Raw genomic sequence first — 23,645 nt, 5'->3', positions numbered from 1 at the left:
GATGAAATCATCCTATTTAATTTGGGGGGAAAGTATTTGGGTGTTTTACAGAAAGCTGAGGGATTGATTCAGAAACTGCTCTTAGAGTTCTGGCACATTCCATAAATTAACAGTTCATTCTAATCCTGTCTTCTCTGGGTAATTCAGGCATATGTCAAGAGGTCAGCGTGGGCTATAGCTGGTTCAAAAGTTGTATTATGTAAAATGAACTTTTAGTACTTGTTCTTTTCCTAATAGAGCCTATATTCCCTGCGAAGACTCACACGGAGCAGCCCACCGTGGGAAAGGACCTCACTGTTTGATTCTCCTCCCACTAAACTGCGTTTACATTACACACCGAGAAAATTATGAGCAACAACTGTCACTCTCTGAGGGTGGAAACTGCCATGAATCAAAAAGACAAGAAGTAATTTTCTGTAATCACAAGATGACTCAGGTTAGTAGCTTTCAGTTATTACAGCAATTCACATAATATGAGCTTATTCAGTAAACCTAATTAGGCCCAATTCCTATCATTTAAAAGTTACGACATTGTGATATAAAGTAAGCTGGAGTTTATTTTTGCACTAGGTGGAAAAAAGAATTTGAAACTAGTTTTAAAATAACAAGAATGTATTCAATTTTTTATTAGAGAACAAAATGTGTTTCTAGGATGTCAGCATATTGTGAAATGATAGATTTTTTATCATACAAAAGGTTGCAGTATAATTTGTATTTGAAAATAATATGTAGGTATAAGTATCATGCATTAAATATTTTTATAAAAGATTAAATAAACTTAGTTATATCATGCTAAAGTCTTTTTATAATGTAAGTAAAGTCTTTGACCTGACTTGACGATTTAGTATGTAAACTTTAGAGTTACAGTTTGAATATATCTTTGAAATTTAAAGCAGCTCTATGCTCTTTTTAAAATATGTGTCTTCTGTGGCATTTATAATAAGAGAATAATTTACAGTATTTATATTTGTTTTCAGTTATAAAACTGGGACTGTTTTATAAAACTGGCCTCTGCAAGGGAAGGAAATTATGAAACACAAAACATGACTGGGAAGGCTCAGTTTTAGCCTTGGGAGCCTCTGAGAGCCTCTTGACTCTTATCAGGGGATTCGTGATTTATGACCAAATATTTGAGGACCAGTTTATCTGGAGTAAAGCACTGTTCTCTTGCATAGGGAGCTAAGTAAATGGAGCTCACTGATCCACTGGTTCTACAGTTAACTATGGAGTGAAAGCATTATTATACATATAAAAGAGAAGTCCAGTTTCAGTTCTGCCCTCCAGGAGCTTCTAATCGAGCTGGGAACATACACAGAGTTGAAAATTCAAGATAGAATCAGGAGAAATGCTCAAAGAGTGGCAGCAATAATAAATATGCAATATATAGAAATACTAGGGGAAATGATTCTTATTAATAGCTATCCATAAAGTCTTTACAGAGAAGGGGGAGGCTGAGCTAGACTTTGAAGGGCAGGTAAGATTTCAGAAGGGAAGCACTACAGATAAGAAAGAAGAGCCTGCTGACTTTAGCAAAGACCTGAATGAGGAGCTATAAACAAGGCCCACTCAGGGAAACGTGAGTAGAGTTCTTTGGGTGGAGCTGAGAATTTGAGTTGTCACAGAAAGAGGATATGGCTGGAAAGCCAGACTGAGGCCAAGTCCTGGAAGCTTCTGAATGCTGGATGGAAGAGTGCAAGCTTTGTCCCAGAGAGGTCTCCTGAAGGGTTTTCAACAGGGAGAGGAGATGATCAAATGGATATTAGAGGAAAATTATCCAGTACCAGCATGAAAATAGAGATTCTAAACTGCTTTTCTTGAGTTCTTGGAGGGAGATTACAAGCTACATCCATCAAGCCAAGAACAGCATCATGCAGTGTGGTCTTTGCAGCTGCCTTTTACTACAGGATATGTCTCCAGCAAGTGAATGTTAACTGAAAAAAGAGTACTGCAACCTTCCCGCATTATGGATGTATCAGAGGTGACAAGTCGGGGGAGTGGGAGGGAGACAGGGGGACAAAGAGAGCTGTAATAATAGCTCAGATACTAAGCTGTGGCCATAAAAAAAAGATGTAGCAGAAGCAAAGATGGAGGCAGTACAACAATCTGCTCTGCTCTTAGACTGGCACTGCTTCCAACAGGACACTGCATCCCAGGGGTCTGTTGCCAGGACTCCAACCAGAGTCCTTCCATCTATGGGAGCCAAGTCCTGCTGGGACTCTGGATGGTGCAGCACCTCTCTTCCACCGTGGAACCCCCCAAGGTCCATGCTGTGATCATGAAGATGTATTCAAGTCTGAAATAACTAAAGTCCTTAGCCTGCAAAACAAACTCTTCCTCAAGCAAGAGATCTGTTGAGAGTATACCAAGTAGCTGATAGAATAGGAAAAACGAAAAACAAAACAAACCTCAGGAAAGGTAAGACTTAGGAGAAACTGGAGGATATTTCCTCTAGTGATTTGGCTTCAACTATCTCTGGTCAGTTTCCCAGGGGAGAGGGAATGATTTTCTTAAATGAGGTCATGTGTCCACCCCTGTCCTACATGACTGGCAGGCTCCAACATCACTTGGAGTCCAAAGGGAAGTACAGTTCCTCAAAGGAAGAGCAGATAAGCACAGGTTTTTAAAAGTATTTCATTTCTAAAATGTCTAGGCCTGTAAATAATGGTCATAAATGCACAGGCTCAGGCTTGGGGACAGGTTACATATTCCCTAGAATCTTAGACCTCCAAATGTTTTTTCACTACTACCATTGACAGATCCTCTTACTTTTCAAACTAACATGTTACTGTTCAGTACACACACACACACGTGTTGACAGAAAAGTGCTCTCAGCAACACCTTGATGCCTTTGTGCTCTCAGGTTCACAGATATTAGCATCCTTTCTCCCTGCCTCTCTCCTTTCCTTCCTTGGCTCACAGTATTAATTTTAAGAAGTGGGAGACAGAATTATATTCAGTTTTCTCCCAGTTTAGTTCTATCTACAGTAATGAGAAAAGTGTTAATGTTTATGAAGGAAAAAACAGGACAAACTCATATAGTAACAAGAGATCTTCTAACAGAATATGACTGATAGATTTTACTTTTCCATTATCTAGGTAGATAATCCACATCTCTTATGATGAGCTGTGTATTGCCCTATTTCTGGCTAAAAACATGCACACTGCCCATCCATCAAGAGCAGTCACTTGGAGACCTGGGCTGGTGCTTCCAGGATCGAAGACACACACTCTGGCTGGTAAAACTTCTGCCCAGAAGTTTTCCTCTGCCCAGATCTTTTCTGATCACGTGTAATGGTCAAAGCACATCCCGTGGCTTTGCCTGAATCAAGCTGGGTGGAGAAGTGTTACCCTAGTTACACGCCCCAAACAGGAAAACCAAACATCTGTGACCTGTTACTGACCACCTTGTGGCTAGAAGGAAGAAGCGCTGACGTTTCTCTGTTTGGTCCTCTCTCCACGGGAAACACACCAAGCCACTGACCCCTCCTAATAGCTTCCTAGCACTTCTCTCCCCTTTCCCGCTCTCCAGGGAACCACCTTCCACTGCACTGAAAATCCAAACTAGTTCTCGGATGCGCAGGGCATCACTTTCTGTGACTTATTCTCCCTTCCAAATTTGTCAGCACACAGATTAGGAGCCTGGCTAAAGCAAACCCCACATCCCTAGCTTCTGCTGGAACCCTGCGCTGAGTGCTGTAGTACTGGTCTTACTAGCTTAGTCACAGGACCAAATTCACAAGGAATCTGCATACGTGTACAGTGCAGGAAGGGCTGCCGAGGTTGCATTAATGGTAAAGAACCCACCTGCCAATGCAGGTGAGACTTAAGAGAAGCAGGTTCCACCCCTGGGTCGGGAAGATCCCTGGAGAAGGGTTTGGCAACCCCTCCGGTATTCCTGCCTGGAGAATCCTATGGACAGAGGAGCCTGGTGGGCTCCAGGCCAGAGGGTCACAGAGTCGGACATGACTGCAGCAACTTAGCATGCACACACACACACACAGCAGGAAATATAAATCCAGAGTGTCAAGAATGTCAAATTGGATGGCCCCAGCTCTGCAAATCAATTTCACAGTTAGCTACATATTCTGCAGAATATAATATTAAGTGTAAAATACAACAAAACAGATTTATATTGTTCACATGCTTTCAAACAGCTCTTTGAAGTTGCTTGTTTATGGTAGAAGCTGGGCAACGTTGGGGAAGAATCAGAGAAGGGTCTTCATGTGGTGCTCTTCAAATACTACAGATTCTGAGCTTGCAGATGGAGGCAGATTGAAGGGACTCAAGCTCATGATTATTGTCACTTGATTGGTGTGTGTGTGCTCAGTTGCTAAGTCATGCCTGATTCTTTGTGACTTCCTGGACTGTAACCCACCACGTTCCTCTGTCCATGGAATTCTCCAGGCAAGAATACTGGAGTGGGTTGCCATTTCCTTCTCCAGGGGAATCTTCCTGAACCAGGGATTGAACCTGGGTCTCCTACGTTTGCAGGCTAATTCTTTACCACTGAGCCACCTGGGAAACCCTTAACACTGGCAAGTGCGATGAAGTAAAATGTATTTGTTTTACAGTTCTCAAGACTGTACTACCTAATTGATTCCTTAAGGGGGGACAATTTTAAACAGACCTACGTCTACTGAGATTTTGATTACAGAGAAAAGCCTTCAGTGTTTGGGTTTTTCCTCATGTGTAGGCAGTTATAGGCAGCCATATGTTTACTTTGTATTCTAGTTGAGGGTGTAATATAAGCTGCTTCAGTTTGGGTGGAAGTTTTGTCAGACATCACAAATGAGATTTGTACTCTGTTAAGAGTTGCCAGATTTTTTTTGCAGGGACTGTGGGCAGGCTCATAATAGTTAAAGATAAAGTGAAAACTAAAAGTTGCCAAGTTGTGTCTGACTCTATGCGACCCCATGGACTATGCAGTCCATGGAATTCTCCAAGCCAGAATACTGGAGTGGGTAGCTGTTCCCTTCTGCAGGGAATCTTCCCAAACCAGGGATCGAACCCAGGTCTCCCAAAATGCAAGCGGATTCTTTACCAGCTGAGTCATCAGGAAACCCCAAGAATACTGGAGTGGGGATCTTCCCAACCCGGGAATTGAACCAAGGTCTCCTGCACTGCAGGTGGATTCTTTACCACCTGAGCTATCAGGGAAGCCCAATTAAGGATAACCTACTGCTAAATTGTTTTAAGAGTAAATCCTGAAAAGCTCTTCCTTGCAGTGGAAGGAATGATGGAATGAGTATATCATCATTCTCATCATTTGAGAATGTCATCATATCATCATTCACAAAATAGAGTGAAAGTCTGCCATTTGCAACAATGTGGATATTATGCTTACAATACTCAATGAGAGTATTATGCTTAGTGAAATAAGTCAGACAAAGAAAAATACTGTACGATTTCACTTACATGTGGGATCTAAAAAATTAAACAAACAAATGTACATAACAAAACACACATACAAAAAAACAGACTCACAGATAGAAAGAACAAACTAGTGGTTAACCCACTCCAGTATTCTTGCCTGGAGAATCTGATGGATGGGGGGCCTGGTGGGCTGCAGTGCATGGGGTCACAAGAGTCGGACGTGACTGAAGCAACTAAACAGCAAAGTGGGTGACAGGAGGAAAAGGGGAGGGGCAAGGTAAGGTTACGGAATTAAGAGATACAAACTACTGTGTATAAATCAGATAAGCGACAAGGTTACACTGCATAGCACAGGGAAACAGTCGTTATTTTGTAATAACTTTAAAAATATAATCAATAAAAATACTGAATCACTATGTTATAAACTTGAAACTAATATTGTATATCAACTATACTTCAGTTAGAAAAAGTTGTCAATGGATTGGACGCTGAAGGTGGTGAGTGGGGACTTCCCTGCTGGTCCAATGGTGAAGACTCCAAGTTCATGCTGCAGGGGGAGTGGGTTTGATCCCTGGTCGGGGAATTAAGATCCTACATGTCATGTATGGTGGCCAAAAAAATTAAAATTCAGTAACCACAGAGGATGCATGGGACGAAAGAGGAGAAGGGGAGGGACTGAGCCAGCTGGTAAGCAGCAATGGGGCCAAGTGGGTTCTTCAGTGATAAAAACACTTTAATACTGATTGGTACAAAGCCACGGTCTGATCCCTGGCTGCTGCCCTGGGATATCCTCACTCACATGCCACAGGAGAATAATTAAAAGACCAAACCCTAAACGAACAGAAGCCTCGAAGACCTGCTCTTCTACTTTCCCCAATCCTTTTTATTAAAAAAATTTTTCTGTTAAGTTTTTGACTGCACTGGGTCTTCATTGCTGCCTGTGGGCTTTCTCTAGTTTTGGCGAGTCGGGGCTACTTTCTAGCTGCGGTGCAAGGGCTTCTCATGGTTGCAGAGCTTGGGCTCTAGGGTGTGCGGGCTTCAGTAGTTGTGTGGGCACATGGGCTTAGCTGCTCCACGGCATGTGGGATCTTCCTGGACCAGGGACCAAACCTGTGTCCCCTGCACTGGCAGGTGGAGTCTTATCCACTGCTCTCTGACTGCCCTTATCCTGCATGGGAGGTCAGAGAAGTCCTTCTGGAAGAGGTGATGCTTGGGCCAAGAATGAATAGAAGTCAGTCAGGTAAGGCACAAAGTCTGTACCAGCCCCTGGATGACAGAGGATGCATCAAGTCTGAGAAACGTCAGGTCACTAAGTATGACACGTGCCCCGATGCTGGGGAAGGAAGGTGAGAAATCACTGCAAGAGGTAAGTGAAGGCCAGATCAGAAAGAGCCATGGATACCCTCCTGAGACACCCGGCCTTGAGCAGACAAGCCATAAAATGCCTTTGAAGAAGTCTAAGATAGGGAGCAGCGCAGTTTTATGTTTTTAGAAAAACAGTTGTGGCATAACTGAAGGAAAGAGACTGAAGGGACAAAAAAAAAAAACAACCACCCCATTTATAGGTGGTTGAAGTAACTGAAACAAGAAATGAGGTCTTTCTAAAACAGAATCAGTAGGATGTAAAGAAAATGGTTAGAATCCAAAGACATTCAAAAGGTAGAATCAATCGGGCTTTGTGATTGGACTGGAGTTGTGAAATGCATGTTATAAAATTTTAATCTCTTTAGCATCAAAGAGAAGAGAGCTTTATCCAAAGTGAACCACTGCTAAGGCCTTTATGTTTCCAAAATTAAGGACTCATCTTGCACAGAAACACATTACAGTTAGCTCATTCACAAATGACTGTTTTCTGAAGATGTGCAGCTAACAGCGACACGTCTGCTAGTCTTTCGACAATGCTGGTGAGGTTCCGGTGAAGGCTGTGTTCTTTGTAGTTTGTAAGAGAGGGAGGGGACATATGTATACCTCTGATTGATTCATGTTGATGTTTGGCAGAAACCAACACAATTCTGTCAAGCAGTTATCCTTCAATTAAAAAGTAAATAATTTTTTTAGAAAAAGAAAGAAAGGATGAAAACAGCACAGCCTTGGCAGTCGTAAGTTCCCATCTTAGGAAACCTGCATCTCCATCAGCCGTTTCTGGTGCCCGCTCTGAACCGCATCCCTTGGCATGGCCCCGCTCTCCCCAGGATGGACCATGCGGCCGCCCAGCTGGAGAAGCAGCACGTGCATGATGTGTACGAGAGCACCGCGCCCTACTTCAGCGACCTGCAGAGCAAGGCCTGGCCCCGCGTCCGCCAGTTCCTCCAGGAGCAGAAGCCAGGCAGCCTCATCGCCGACATAGGTAACCCGGGCGGGGCCACGCAGTCTGATGTGCATATACTCCATCGTGCCTTTCCTTTTCAGATTCATTTTTCATCCTGTTCTAACCGGAAGTCTAGAACCGTGTCCTTGGCATGTCTGCACCTAGAATGTTCACTTTATAGCAGAAATTCATGAGATCGCACGAGAAAGTATAAAAGTCCCCCAAATCTACACTTAGACAGAGGCGGTCTTCTCAGAGCCTTTGTGCATATTCTTTCACAAAATCAACCTGACCTTCGCTGAATCTGCCAGGACTGAAGTGGCCGCTTGTGAAACTGACCCTTTTAATAAATGTAGATTCATTCACATTTGTAAGTACAGTGTTTTGGTAGCTCACCTTGAGGGGTTCTTGTGCCTTCTACAGAAGAGCCAGGATTGTGTATATAGTAGAGGTTCTATCTGAGATCCTTGGTGGCTCAGACAGTTAAGAATCTGTTTGATCCCTGGGTCAGGAAGATCCCCTGGAGAAGGAAATGGCTACCCACTCCAGTATCCTTGCCTGGGAAATCCCATGGACAGAGGAGCCTGGAGGGCTACAGTCCATAGCGTCACAGAGAGTTGGACATGACTGAGTGATGAACATACACTCACAAGAAGCCCTATCACCTCTTATGAATCTCATGAATCCTTTCCCTTAACTATGCTGTAGGTGTTTTATTATAGGAACATAAATTAGATCATATCTTCATAATCCCTGATTTCCTGGGAGGTCTTTGGCTCAGTATGTTCTGGAATCCAGAAGTGGTAACCACAGCCCAGGAGATCTCAGATTAAGTTTAAAGACAAGATATGATTTCATTGGAAGCATTCCCACCTAAATCTGCTCTCTAGCAACTGCATGTACAGAGGACCTATATGAATTATAAGTATGGAGTCACAAGTTCTGTCTAATCTGACATTCAGTCAAAATGCTGGTAAGAGAAATAGATGTGCCCAGGGCTTTGGCTTGTTAAAGATGGTTCGAGCAGGGTAGAATTTGGGGAAGGGGTACATGTCATGTAGAAGTGGAGAATCTCTAAAAATATCTCTATAGTGTTAACTTAAAAAAAACAAAAACTGGTTTTCAGAAGATGCGGTGGGTTTGGAACTCTTATCACTCATAATATAAGCAAAGTACCAGGATCTTAAATCAATTGGGATCAAAAGGTTTGGAGACAACAGAATATATAAGCTACCTTCTCATGAAAAAAAGTGAGCGTTAGTTGTTCAGTCGTGTCTGACTTTTTGCGATCCCATGGACCGCAGCCCACCAGGCTCTCTTGTCCATGGAATTCTCTAGGCAAGAATATTGGAGTGGGTAGCCATTCCTTTCTTCCTAACATAGGGACTGAACCTGGGTCTCCTACATTGCTGGCAGATTCTTCACCGTCTGAGCTACCAGGGAAGCCTGATTATACCTTACATCAAAAATTCCAAATGGAGCAAAGATTTAAAAATAAGAAAAGAAAGTGATTAAAGGGCTGAATGATGACTATGTTATTTTTTTAATATTCTCAAAAGCTAAAGGCGTTTCCATGTATGGCACAAAACAAGTCAGAAACCATAAAAGAAAATACAATTGATTGTCATTATCCACAGAAGTCAGATTCTATAAAGCTCCTGTGAACCCAGAATTAGTGAACACTGAATTGGTGCCCTAAGGGGAAATACAGGATTAGGCTCCTATGAGCCTGTGGTCACAATATTTTTGTCAACTGATCAACACCTAATCTTGTTTCATGTGTGTTTCTGTCTAAAGACATTCATGCACTGTCAGTACAGGCTCTGGCATTACAAATAAATGTTAGCAAATAGATGAGCATGCAAATCCTGAGTCTGTGAGTAATGAAGATTGACTGCACTTGCTATTTTTGAGTGCATACAATTTAAAAGGTTCTACAAGGCAAAAATCTGGACATAAATGTAAGGGAAGTAAAAAACCAAAATCAAACTAGGTAAAACTAAGTACAACATATCGGATAGAAAAAAAGTAATTTTCTTAATCAACAGAATCTTCTTCAGAGTCAGTATGAAAAAGACCAATAACCCCCAATGATGAAACCATATGAGTAAACAGTTTGAATATTAGGGGAATACAAATTGCTTAAATTTTTTTGATAGGTAATCCACTTATATAGCTTAGCAACAAAGGTACAAAAAATGTATAGTGAAAATTATCTTCCCATCCCAGTCTCCCAGCACCAAGTAACCCACATCAGAGGCACTATGCTCTTAGCTTCTTGCTTAATCTTGGGATACTTCACATAAAAATATATTTGTACATGTAAGTGTGTGCATGGATGGACTTACCTTTTTCAATTACACAAATGAGTATGTTATATAGACTGCTATATAGCTAGCTTTTGTTTGTTTTTGTATATTGAGATCAAAAGAATCCCCCTGAAATGCAGGAGACATAGGAGATGAGGGTTTTATCCCTGAGTTAGGAAGATCCCCAGGAGAAGGGAATGGCAATCCACTCCAGTATTCTTGCCTGGAGAACCCCATGGACAGAGGTGCCTAGCAGAGCACAGTCCAAAGGGTTGCAGACTCGGCCCCGACTGGGCATAACACAGCATTTGTTCTTATATAGCTACTGAGTCTGAAAAGCTGCATAGCTCTCTATGCTAATAACACAACACCAACAGATATGCATGTTGTTTGCTACATTTTCCTCCCACAAATTACAGCACAAATAACATTCTTTAAGTATCCCTGTGCAAATCACTTTAGTAAATGTTCTTTTGTGTGCTCAGTAGCCCAGTCCTGTCTGACTCTTTGTGACCCCATGGATAGTAGCCCACCAGACTCCTCTGTCCATGGAATTTTCCAGGCAAGAATACTGGAGCAGGTTGCCATTGCCTCCTCCAGGGGGTCTTCCCAACCCAGGGATGGAAACTGCGTCTCTTGTGTCTCCTGCACTGGCTGGCAGATTCTTTACCACTGTGCTTGGAAGTCCAAATGGTATTTTACTCATCTGTATCTTTTGACTTTTGTGTTTTTTATAGCTTTTTTACCACTCAAATAGTAGGAATATTTTAATTACACATGAAAGATAAGTTTAAAAATAAAATTGAAATTAAGAAAAATCAATGAAAAGGGAAGAAAGGAGCCCAAAGGGATTAGTAGGAAAAAGGAAGCAGAACTATAGTGTTAGTCACTCACTTGTGTCCGGCTCTTTGCGACCCAATGGATTGTTGCCCTCCAGGCTCCTCTGTCCATGGGATTCTCCAAGCAAGAATACTGGAGTGGGTTGCCATGTCCTCCTCCAGGGGATCTTCCCAACCCAGGGATTGAAGTTGCATATCCCACATTGCAGGCAGATTCTTTACCACTGAGCCACCAGAGAAGCCCATAGAACAACAGAGCTATCCTCCAAAGGAAATACTTTTTCTTTCTAGGTTTTCCACTTAGTCAAAAAAATCAATAGTCTATGTTGGCTAATTTGACTGGCATTTAGATTAGCAATTTCTAATTAATGATTCAGGCTTCCCTCACAGCTCAGTTGGTAAAGAATCCATCTGCAATGCAGGAGACCCCAGTTCGATTCCTGGGTCAGGAAGATACGCTGGAGAAGGGATAGGCTACCCACTCCAGTATTAACGATTAATAAAACTTTGCATAGGGAATAGACACGCAGAGGTAACTGGGCTCCAGCTGCCCACACAGGGATTCTCTACCTGCTATGCTATTTTAGTACTGCAACTGTTTATTGGCTAAATTTTATTAAGCACATCACCCTGTTCCCTAGAGAAGCTGATCTGCTGAGGTGTGTGATGACGGTTCCTGATAGGAACTATGTCTTCAGGGAGGGATCAGGAATGAAGGGAGAGCAACTGTGTCTAAATATAAAGAGCGCTGAAGATTCAAAGGCAGCAGAAATGGAAGTACCCTCAGGAAATACTGTAATTTGTAGAATCAAGGCAGCCTTTTCCTGAAATGGGCTAGTAACTTAAGGCCATTAAGAGAGGGTACCTGCCAGAGATAAACTGGGAGGCTGGGATGGACATATACACTACTATATATAAAATAGCTGGTAAGAACCTGCTGTGTAGCACAGGGAGCTCTACTCAATGATCTGTAATAATTGATATGGGAAAAGAGTCTAAAAAGAAGAGGGGATATAAGTATACGTATAACTGGTTCATTTACTATACACCTGAAACTAACACAATATTGTACACCATCTGTACTCCAATAAAAAATAAAATAAAACAGAACCATATTTGGCTAGCCAATCCCTTTTAGTATAACCTTGTCCTTATATATAAAACTCATGTTCCTCTCAACTCAAGAAAGTCTTAAACTGACAAATTATGAATAAAAATAGACTATAATATTTAAAAAGAACATGGTACCTGGTGGGTGTCCTTTGGGTTAAAATCTTTACTTTGATTAGTTTAGAAGCAAAATAAAGACTAGAGCCAGATTCCTTTCTGAGCAAGGTGACCTTTTTACCTGACATCAGAGACAACTATCCTAACAGTTTACAAATTTTTATTTTTGTGCATATAACTAAAACTGATTTTTCAATAATCAGAGTTCCTTTATGCCTTTTAACTCTCAATTATTTTTTCCATATTCTGTGATCAGACTTATTTTGCTAAGTCATTCTCTAATTACCATTTCTTCTCTGAGTCAATAAAAATTAAGAGCTCCTACTAAGGGGCAGGCACCATGCCTACAGAAAAAAACATATTCCCTCATCTCTGACTTCAAAAGGTTTAGGAGAAATAAATAGGCTGTATTCTTCCTCTTCCCAGAGGAAAAGAGAATTCTCTTTCAGATACGGTCTTAGCCAAAAAAAAAGAAAAAACTTCAATTTAAAAAATGTAGCTCTTTCTGCAAACTTCGGAGGGAACATTCAGATTAATTATTTCTAGCAAGTACTTACTCACCATGGGCCAAAACATCTTGCTGAACTGAGGTAATTATCTGTTTTCTTCCTCAGCTGTTCTGTGGTGCAGAATACAGAATAGAGGGGAACGGAAGCATGCAGACACCTGCTAGTGTAGCTCTTCGGTTCTACAGGAGGTTATCATTTCGTGAGAGTTTGTAAAGGAGCATGACTGCTATGTACAGGAGCTGCCGAATCAAAAGTGGTCTGATTTGCTTCTTGCTTGTTTAAGATAATGGGGTGACTAGGCTGGGCAGTATTCTTCATTTCCTCATTAGGATAACATCTCCCCTCTCTAGCACCTCCATGTCGGCACCTAGGAAACAGATAATTGCACTGTATTCAGGAGTCCCATTACTACCCTTAAAGATGAATGCCATGCTGGATGAATGGGGTGGGCAGCAGAGACCAACATACACCATGATGGATAAAATAGAGAGCTAGTGGGGGGCTGCTGAAGGGCGCAGGGCGCTCAGCTCAGCGCTCTGTGCTGGGGCTGGAGGGAGGTCCACGAAGGAGGGGATGTGAAGCTAACACAACATTGTAAAGCAATTCAATTTAAAAAAGAAAAGGTATTCAGAACCAAAAAAATTAAAAAAAGAATGCTGTTAGAAATGAATATGAGGGAATTCCCCTGGTGTCCAGTGGTTAGGACTCGGCGCTCAGGGTTCAATTCTGGTCAGGGAACGAAGATCCCTGCAAGCAGAACAGCACGGCACTCCTACACACACACCAAGAAGTGAATATGGGATAAATCAAGGGCATCAGGGCACTGGAAACACTTCAGGAGATGATAAGATCTAAGAAGACCTCAGTTTCCTTGTTGCTACCAGATGCTCTCTGAACACATCCCTCTAGCTCTAATATTCCATGAACCGGTTTTTATCAGCATCTTGGAAGTAATTTCCCCTTTTATTTTTCTAAATATATCCCCTGAGCCAGTTCAGAACAGCAGAAAAGTTTACAAGGTTATTTTTCTTAAAATATGAGCATCATCTTTGAAATGTTCAGAATTTCAATTTTAAAATACTTTATGGATTATATTTTCCCCATGATTGCTCTCACATATTGAATCCTTTTTCTCAAAAGCATTCTTAGGGAGTATGGCTATGAGATCTAAAATATTTCTAAGACCTCAATCATTTACACTGAAATAATGAAGTTGGAAATCTTATTTTTTATTCACAAGCTCTCCAGTGTCTCAGCTGGCATTGGCGAATCTTAATTATGTTTTTAGTGTCTCATATAATTTTGAATAGCTCCTATTAAGGAGTTATCATCAAAGAGTTTGTGATGTATTTCAAAAGCAGCAACCGAATCATCTTTGAATAGTGGTTAACTATCTTTCAGGCAAAAAAATCTATAGCCAATGCCGGTAGGCAGGGATATAAGCTCTAATGAGATCTTTAAATATTTCTGAAAAAAGAAACAGATGATATGTTGGTGCTAGAACAGAATGCTAGACACTAGACCACAGAAGATTTTGTTTCAAGATGACCATTTCTTTATGTCAGCATAATATCAGGGAAATCTGACTGATCTAAATCTATGCACTGTGTAAACCTTGAATTATTATCTGGGTCTCTGCCACCAGAAAGTGAATGTCAAAACTGGTCCATTTAAGAAAAAATAGTTCTTTGTTAGAGTTGTATCCTGAGTTGATAGAGGACTTCCCTGGTGGTCCAGTGGTTGAGAATGTGCCTGCCAGCGCAGGGGACGCAGGTTTGATCCTTAGCCCCGGAGGACTGGACATGCCGCAGGGCAAGTCATCAGCGCTGAGCTGGTGCTCTAGAACCTAGGAGCTGCCACGAGAGAAGCCAGCACGAGAGGCCAGCAGGGCAACGAAGAGTAGCCCCTCTCTCCGCAACTGGAGGAAGCCCGCGCTCAGTGACAAAACCAGCACAGCCATAAGTAAACAAATAAATAGAACAAGTTTTTAAAAAAATAAACTTACAAGAGCTAGCACTGACAACAGATTGGATTAAAAGATACTGAAACCCTTTTCTCATTCAACTTCTAAATTTTCGAAAGGCCCGTTCTATTGTATAACTTAATTTTATAAGTTGTTATAAAAGTTGAACAGTTGTTAACAGTAGTCTGTTTTACACAGTGGCAAGTGGTAAGAAGTTTTGATAACACAAGACTAAATGCCCAGAACACATAAATCTAGAGAAATATGTATGTGAAGGTAACTTATAGAGAGACTGGACCCTGTCACTAGAATACTAGGCAGCTATTATTATCTGCTGGGGGCCAGCTGACATTTCTTGGTTGTGCTATCAAGTTAAGAAAGCCCTATGGACATGACCTTATTAAATAGTCAGTAAATAATATTTCTTTCCCCCATTTCCATTTCTTTTTCTCTATGTAAAAACACGTCCATGCTCTCTGAAGGCTCTTCTTTTTGTTTCTGTGGGTACCTTCAATCCATGCTGGGTTCTGTCTTGGTGAGTGAGGCAGATCTCATTTTATTGCACTTCCCAGATACTGTATTGCGTTTTGCACCAATTGAAGGTTTGTGGCAACCTGGCCTTGATCAAGTCTACTGGCACCATTTTTCCAAAAGCATCTGCTCACTGTGGGTCTCTCTGTCACATATTGGTAATTCTCCCTGTATTTCAAATCCTCCACCAGAAGAAACGTTTATGACTTGCTAAAGGCTCAGATGATGGTGAACATTTTTTAGCGATACACTATTTAAAAAATGAGGTATGGACATGGTTTTTGTAGACTTAATGCTGCTGAAACGACTACAGCGTAAACACCATTTTTAAATGCACTAGAGCCAAAAAAATGTCGTGTGACTCACTTTATTGCGACACTTGCTTTAATGCCACGGTCAGGAATGGAACCCGCAATCTCTCTAAGGTTGGCCTGTATCAAATTATTGCTATTCCCTAAGACAAAGTAACCGGCAGTATTGCATTTTCCACTAAGGACAGCGTCCAACACAGGCTCTTCTCTTACAGGTTGTGGGACTGGAAAGTATCTGAGAGTGAACAGCCAGGTCTACACCATGGGCTGTGACTATTGTGCACCGCTGGTAGAGATTGCCCGGAGCAGAGGCTGTGAAGTCATGGTGTGTGACAACCTTAACCTCCCCTTCAGGGACCAGCGCTTCGACGCCATCATCTCCATAGGCGGTAAGGCAACCCCATCACAGCTTCGCTCTTCACTGTGAGAATAATGCTATGTGGTTGAGGCCACTCTCGCAACTCAATATCCATTCTTTGTAGAAAGATCCATGTAATTCATTTTATTTAATTTTTAAAAAAATATTTCAACTGAATGATTTAATTTCAAGTGTACTTACAGTGGTACATATGATTCTTTTATCTAGTTTAACCCTCAAACTATTGCTTTCTTCTTTTGGATGACCCATTCCAGTTTCTTCCACTTATGAATAAGGAAGTATTAGAGTTGTACTCTTTGAAAGGAAGAAAGTTTTTGGTTTGGTCATGCTACCTGAAGAACTAGAAACTGCAGAGAGGTCAGAGACGTGCTTGCTCTTCTTTTGTTTACTTCGGTTGTAGAATTTCTACCGTCAGCTACCTACGAACAGGCGGTGCTGCGGACCACCGCTGCGGGCGTGGGGCTGCTGACCAACTTTGCTCTTTCAGAAAATGTTCCATGTTGTACATTGTTGAGTCCTGCATTTTGTTCAGCTGAAGTCTCCTGCCCGAAGAGCAGATGGAGAACAGTTGGCTGTCATCTTCCAGTGAAAAATGTTTCCTTCAGTGGAAACCCAGCATGTGTTTTTATGAACTGTGGTCATTTTCCAGTTAGCATTTACATTTAAAACTAGGAGAAAGGTCACTGAACTGTCTCTCCTATGTCCATACAGATTTACTTATTTAGAATGATGTATGTTGGCATTTCTTGGTTAACATGAAGAAATATATTTTTACTATATTTTAAAATATATAAATATATATTTTTCATGTCTCTTAATAATCATATGAGAGGGTAAGCATCAAACCTAATACATTCCTTATGTTTTACTGACAGATAACAAAAAGAAACAGTCTTCCTACTTATTTTTAGAATAGGATGATAAAGTTTTTATAAAAACTTGTCCATATATTGAAATGGTGTCAACCAACTTTTCATGCCAGTGGTTCTCAACTTGAAATTATATTGTCCCCCCACCCAGGGGATATCTGTTAACGTTTGGAGGCAGTTTTGGTTGTCACAACTGAGTGTGTATGTTCAACAGTCATCAACTTGATCCCCACTACCTTGCAATAAAGAATTATCTAGCTTGTTTAAAAATGCCAATAGTGCTGAGGTTGTAAAATTTGCTTCATACTAAACTCATGGATTCTGAATACTTATAGTCAAATGAGACACACCTGAAAAATTAAATAACAATACATCATAAAATACCAAGATATAACAGGACTTTTAAGATGACTATGCGTAACCTCATATGATTCTGGGATCCAGTTGCTTAATTCAACCTACCCATGTGTTCAATCAACACCCTATCCTATGGGATACACATACCAAGTGCTACTTCTGCCTTTAAATTATGATTTTTAAACAACAAGAACTTCTCTATTCTTTAAAATTCAACACAGTTTCCTGACATTGGTGATAATTCATATAAACACATCTTATAGTTCCACTTAGTTTACATTTACAATGTTTCTTAATAGAATATGTGCGCACAGGCATGTGTAATACATTTTATATGTATTATAAGTTTTTCTTTTTCTAAAACATCTGGCTTAAAAGTTACTTAGTATTATATGTTAAATATATAAACGATTCAGATATTTCCTGGGTGAAATTATGGTATTAAAATGGATTATCACATAAGCAATATTAAGGAATGAAAAGTATAAAGATATTTTTCCTTAAAAACAAAACTTCTGAAGCTAAGAATCCTAAAATGTTGAAAGCCTATAAAGTCTGCTAAAAAGAAATTACTGTATTAAAATCATCCTATTTTAATGGTGTTTTTTTTTTTCCCCTCTCACGGTCAAAACACAAGAATACAGTCAATTCTCATTATTCACGGTAGTTATGTTCTATAATGCCCTGTGAACACTGAATTAACAAATACTGAACCATTGCTCCCAGGGGAAATACAGGATTAGGTTCTTGTGAGCCTCTGGTCACAATACTTTTGTCAATTAATCAACAGAGAAATCATGAACAAAAACACAAAAATGCAAAACATGTGGCACTAAATAGACCATGAAAAGGACACTTGTTGACACTGCCAGAGCTGAGACAGGAAGGCAGATCATCTCCTTGGACCCCAGCTGGGAACATGTGCCTTGGGAAGCTCGACTTTTTTTGGCTGTTCTATGCATGTCAAGGAATGACCACAAAAATGCTGAGCGTACAGAGTTCTGAAGTTACAAAAAAATTTTAGTGAGTGGGCGAATCTGTGGATACAGAATCCACAGGTGACAAGGATCAACTGCGTTTAGAAAACATACCCATGGAAGGTTCAGGGTGAATTAGGTGCAAGTTATGGAAGATGTTAACGACCAGGAGTAGTCATAGATCTGAATGCTAGTCCGGTCCTAAGTCTGACTCAGTCCTGACTTCTCTGCCCTCTTTTGGCTCATTGACCAAGACACTACTCAAGAAGTGTAAGCTCTAGCGGGGTGTTCCTGGTGGCCCAGTGGTTAAGATTCTGCACTCCCAATGCAGGGGGCCTGAGTTCGAGCTCTGGTTGGGAAACTAAGGTCCCATAGGCCCTGCTTGCTGCATGGTGTGGCCAAAAAATAACAAAAATTTTAAAAGACATCAATTAAAAAAAAAAAAGACTGTAAGCTTTAAAACTGACCATTGCAAAGGGCTCATTCTTCAGTGTCACTAGCCTGACACCTAGTGAAGTAAGGTGATCAGTCAGCGATCACAAAGCTGGTCACTGCTAGATCCAGGACAAAATACACTGGTGTCTTGTTCTCTAAATGCATCTGAGGGTTTCCCTGGTGGCTCAGTGGTAAAGAATCCGCCTGTCAATGCAGGAGACCCAGGTTCGATCCCTGATCTGGGAGGATCCGACATGCCAGGGAGCAACTAAGCCCGTGCATCACAACTGTGGAATCTGTACTTGAGAGCCCGGGAGCTGCGACTGCTGAGCCCGTGTGTTGCAACTACTGAAGCCTGCAAGGCCTGGAGCCTGTGCTCTGCGACAAGACCACCGCAATAAGCAGCTTGCGCACTGCAACCAGAGAGTAGCTGCAACTAGAGAAAAACCCATGCAGCAACGAAGACCCAGCGCAGCTATAAATAAATAACTTAAATGCATTTGAACCTCCTGCCTCTAGCTTCGTGCATGGTATAGTCAGAGAAGCCAGGGTTTGTGCTCTGCTGATGGGAAGCAAACCTTATTGGGAACAATACAAAGTGTGCCTCTTGTATAATCTCCCTTTGACAGCTTTATCTATATAGTAATCTCACTTTAGACTTTTCCTAGCTCTCTGTGCCGTGTAAACTAAAGCGATTTATGTGTACCTCTGCATTATGCGAAGGTTACAGGCACTGTTTCACCTGCTCTGTACTCACATCTGAGCAGCAATGTCCAGACTCTCTTTAGAGCCAATTTCATATCTGAGGTAAGTGTGGAAAGCTTGTGTGTGGAAAAATAATGTGATGCTTTCTCTTGACACGGTGTGATTAAACTCTAGGAGCTCACAGACTAGTGCTTCCTAAATACTGTTTGATAAAAATACATCTAATAACCCCCCTAAGACTAGATACAGGCAGTCCCACTTGACTCACTTTAACCTGCAAAGAACTGCAAGTAAAACAGTGATCTCTAAGTTGCTTTTTCTTAAATAAATACAATTTCACATTATATTAACATTATTAATAAGCAGTCGTCTGGTCTGGAGGTTGGATGACTTATCTTTGCATTTTCTAAACAGAATTTTTTTTTTTTAACATTTTCTCTACTTATACTTGCTTGATTAACTGTATTAATACTGACCAGCAGTGTTGATCTTGTGATGCTTCAGAAGTACAAATCATTCATTAAAACAACAAGTTATTTCATAGAATTCTACTAGGGAACATTTACCTAACGTAGGGTTAGCTCTCCCTTTCAAATTTTATTAATTCACACCGGTCATTCTTCTGGTTAACAAAATTCATAGGATTTTAAAACTGGAAGAGGCCTTACAGATTGTTTATTCTAGGTGTCTTCTTATACATGAAGAGACAAAATCCAGAGAAGTTAAATAATTGTCCAAGATGAGCTGTCTAATGAGTAGAGGCATATCTCATTTTATGGCACTTTGCGGACACTGCATTTTTACAAATGGAAGGTTGGGGCAACCTTGCACTGAGCCTGTTGTCTATTGGCACCATTCTGCCAACAGCATTTGGTCACTCTGTGTCCCTGGGTCAGATTTTGGTAATTCTGGTAACATTTTCAACCTACTCATTATCATTATCTTTGCATGGTGACCTGTGATCTTGGGTGTATTGCTGCAAAAAGATTATGACTTTCTGAAGGCTCAGGTGATGGTTAGCAGCTTTTAGCAATATTTTTAAATTAAGATACCTACATTTTTTTTAATGCATAATGCTAGTGCACACTTAACTGACTACAGTATAATGTAAACATCACCTTTACATGCACTGGGAAACCAAGAATTCGTGTGACTTTCTTCATTCCAGTGGTCTGGAAGCAAACCCACAGTATCTCCAGGGTCTGCTGATATAGGAAACAAAGTTAAAAATTATGCTTCTCCTGAAAACCAGGTCTGTGCTATTTCTACCACCTACCCAAGCTTCAGGAAATAAGGAGTACTTACATGTCAAGGGCTTCTCAGGTGGCACAGTGGGCAGAGAATGCACCTGCCAATGCAGGAGATGAAAGATATGCAAGTTCAGTCCCTGGGTTGGGAAGACCTCCTGGAGCAGGAAATGGTAACCCACTCCAGTATTCGTCAAAACTGCATCACTGTTATGTGGAAAATACTAGTCTATAAGTGTGTAGACTAGTATTTATATAGGAAATACTAGTCTATAAACGTGAATACACACTGAGATCCAGTTTCTTCTTTTCCAGTCATACATCATTTTTCCACAAAACAAAGAAGAATCAGAGCCATAAAGGAAATGGCCAGGATCCTAGTTCCTGGAGGCCAGCTGATGATTTACGTTTGGGCCATGGAACAGAAGAACCGGCACTTTGAGAAGCAAGACGTGCTTGTTCCATGGAACAAAGCCTTGTGCCCCCAACCCCTCTCGGAAGCCGGCCAGCCAGGGAGAGGGAGAGGCCCCCCCCAGCACCCGCCCTGCTCCGCCTGCCGCTGCTCGGACTGTTTCGAGGGGCGCCGCGGCTCCAAGCGGTCCCACAGCGTGGACTGCGACACCGTCCTGGCTGGGGCCTGCTGCGCAAGTACTGCCGAGGAAGGCGAGGGAGAAAACGGATTCTACAGCACGCTGGGGAAATCGTTTCGCTCCTGGTTTTCCTCTAGGTCTCTGGATGAGTCCACTCTGAGGAAGCAAGTTGAAAAAGTGAGGCCCCTGAAAAACACAGGAAGTTGGGCCAATGGCACGATATCCATCCAGCCTTCAAGACACTCAAGTTTCGACTTGGGTCATCCAGAGACTTCGTCCACGGGAGAGCAAAATGCAGATGAGGAAGTGTTTGTGGAGCCGTCTCAAGGACCTCTGGAGTGGCTGAGGGCGCCCACCACACGCAAACAGCTAAACGGAGACCATCCTGGAGTCATGAGGAGAAACGGAGGTGGGAATTTTCTGGGTGGCACCAATGCTAAGGAGAACTGTGTGGATGAAGATAACGTAGAAGAGGGCACCGCTCCTGGTAGTAAATTATGGAGGAGGGTTTCTGCAGCAGATTCCACAGACTCCAACCCAGGGGATGCCATTCCTGTCGAAGAACAGCAGCCCGATGCTTTGGATTCCAGAGCCTTTATGCGTTACTACCACGTGTTTCGAGAAGGTGAGCTCTGTGGCCTGCTGAAGGAGAGCGTGTCCGAGCTCCATATTCTGAGCTCTGGGAACGACCATGGCAACTGGTGTGTCATCGCAGAGAAGAGAGAGAGCTGTGACTGACGGGCTCATCTCAGACACGGCCTCCAAAAGGGGAGCCGCGTTCTTCTCACCGGGTGTGTGATGTGGTCCCTGCAACTGGCATCCAATGCTGTTATCTGGTCTGTGTTTAATCCATTTATTCTGGTCTGTAGAGACTATGAATTCAGCATCTTTTCAGTCAAGCGCAGTGGTTAGCTATCTAAAGCATCTGACAAAGTCTTTACGGTTAAAGGTTAATAGAAGAGATCTGAAGAAGCAATAGAACATGAACTCCATATATGGCCGAATTGCTCTAACAATACATGTTTACATGTTTTTCAGTGTTATATAGTGATTTCAAAAGATTCTGCTTTTAAGTATGCCTTGTAAAAACATCATTTGTATGCAGTAAGGGGGCAATTCCTAGCTCTAGTTATAATTTACCACTGCACAACTGGGATAAATTATTTCATGGCCAAGGCCTTGCTTCTGCTTAAAGTCTTTAGAAAGGTGAGAGACAGTAGAGAGAGACAAGCAGGGTTCTGAGAACTTTTCCAAATGATAAATGAACTTGCTTCAAGGTACATAAATCACAAGGTTTTTGATGTTGCCCAGAAGGCTTTTAAAGGCACGGTCAGCATGCAGAGTAGATATGTGGGCACTAGAAGACATTGTAAGTTATCCAGGAGGTATTTTTCCAACCTTATTAGAAGCAGGAGTATCCAGTCACAGAAAGTCCAAGACTGACTAATGAATTTTCATCTGGAATGATGCTTTTCTTATGCACTGAAAGGATATTTAGAAAATAAAAATCTGGTTGAAGCAGCATTTTATTTTGGTTCTCGAAACAAGTAGATCATTAAGGAGCAAGATATTTGGACTTGGTGGAGGGCTAACTACTGGATTCTTAAAAATAATATCTGGGCATTTATCCCCTTGAAAGGGACTACATTTTAATGGTTGTAGTAAGAATGTAGACAATCAAATCTTACTAATTAAAGGTTCAATTTCTGCCACTTTATAGACAAATGGATAGCTGGGCACTGCCTGATCACCACATCTGTTTAGTTTTAACCATGGATCTGTTTATATCCATGTCATGGATACTGAGACATAGCTATGATTAGGAAAAGCAGGCATGAGTTGACCCAGGAATACAGTCTCAGACAGTTCCTTAATGAGGAGAGAATCAACACTTGACAAAAGTCTTTTTACTGTATGGGCTACTGTAAACTTGGAGGATACCCAATTCTTGTTTTGCTTTCCACTGAAATTACTAAAATAGTGTAACTTTTTCCCTTCAGTGATTGTGCTCTAACTAAAAATACTGATGATACTTTCAAAGAAGTTTAAAGGATTATTTTTAATGTGCATCTGAAAGTCCTGAGGTTTATTTTATTACTCTCTTGGCTTCAAAATAAGATTGTGTCATCACCTTTTCGGTTGATGAGGTTGTTGGGTGGAAATGAGATCTATGATTTGTATTGTTCTGCACACAGTCTGCATTAGAGGGACGATAAAAACAAACATAAAAGTGGAATATAAATTAAAATTTAATTTAATGTCTCCCATTTCTTAAATGAGGATATTAAGCCGTGAGTGTAAGTGGGGTTTTTGTTGGAAAGAAATGTTCTCAGAGTCAGAGACATTCTTACAATTAAGGCTTGATGACCCTTCTATTATGAGTGGATTTTTCCTCTCCTTGAAGTCTGTTGTCACATACATCTTCATTACCAGCCTTGCTGCTTGAAATCTGTTTATAAAGTCACAACTTTCTGGGAGGGAAGCCACCACATAAGTTCCACCACTTACGTGGACTCAGTTCATTAGACGGCGCCAGAAAAGCTTTGAGCAAACCTTTATGTGCAACCTCCTACACACATTCACACACACACACACACACACACACCATTTTGTATAAGCTAACTCTCTAGAATGGTTTTTGAGAGAGGAATATTTTCATATAATTTTGACAAGGCTATAAATAAAAGAAAACACTAATACTAGCAATCTTTCAGTC

General features: G+C 41.3%; 1 protein-coding gene across 1 annotated transcript; it reads left to right on the top strand.

Annotated features, from left to right (window-relative positions):
- The first annotated feature begins 394 nt into the window (after positions 1-394).
- TRMT9B (tRNA methyltransferase 9B (putative)) lies at positions 395-22,987 on the top strand. Its single transcript, XM_065947405.1, has 4 exons — positions 395-436; positions 7,566-7,720; positions 15,586-15,759; positions 20,655-22,987. The coding sequence occupies exons 2-4, from the start codon at positions 7,567-7,569 to the stop codon at positions 21,665-21,667; spliced, it is 1,341 nt and encodes a 446-aa protein (XP_065803477.1). The 5' UTR covers positions 395-436; position 7,566; the 3' UTR covers positions 21,668-22,987.
- The last annotated feature ends 658 nt before the right edge of the window (positions 22,988-23,645 follow it).

Source organism: Muntiacus reevesi, chromosome 10 (assembly GCF_963930625.1).
Source record: "Muntiacus reevesi chromosome 10, mMunRee1.1, whole genome shotgun sequence".
Classification (NCBI taxonomy): Eukaryota; Metazoa; Chordata; class Mammalia; order Artiodactyla; family Cervidae; genus Muntiacus; species Muntiacus reevesi.
Note: the sequence above shows the minus strand (reverse complement) of the source record. Positions and strands in the feature narration are given on the sequence as shown.

Coding starts and splice junctions, on each gene's coding strand:
- TRMT9B (XM_065947405.1), top strand. CDS start 7,567: ATGGACCATGCGGCCGCCCAGCTGGAGAAGCAGCACGTGCATGATGTG. Junction 7,721..15,585: donor CAGCCTCATCGCCGACATAG/GTAACCCGGGCG, acceptor CTTCTCTTACAG/GTTGTGGGACTGGAAAGTAT. Junction 15,760..20,654: donor CGCCATCATCTCCATAGGCG/GTAAGGCAACCC, acceptor CTTCTTTTCCAG/TCATACATCATTTTTCCACA.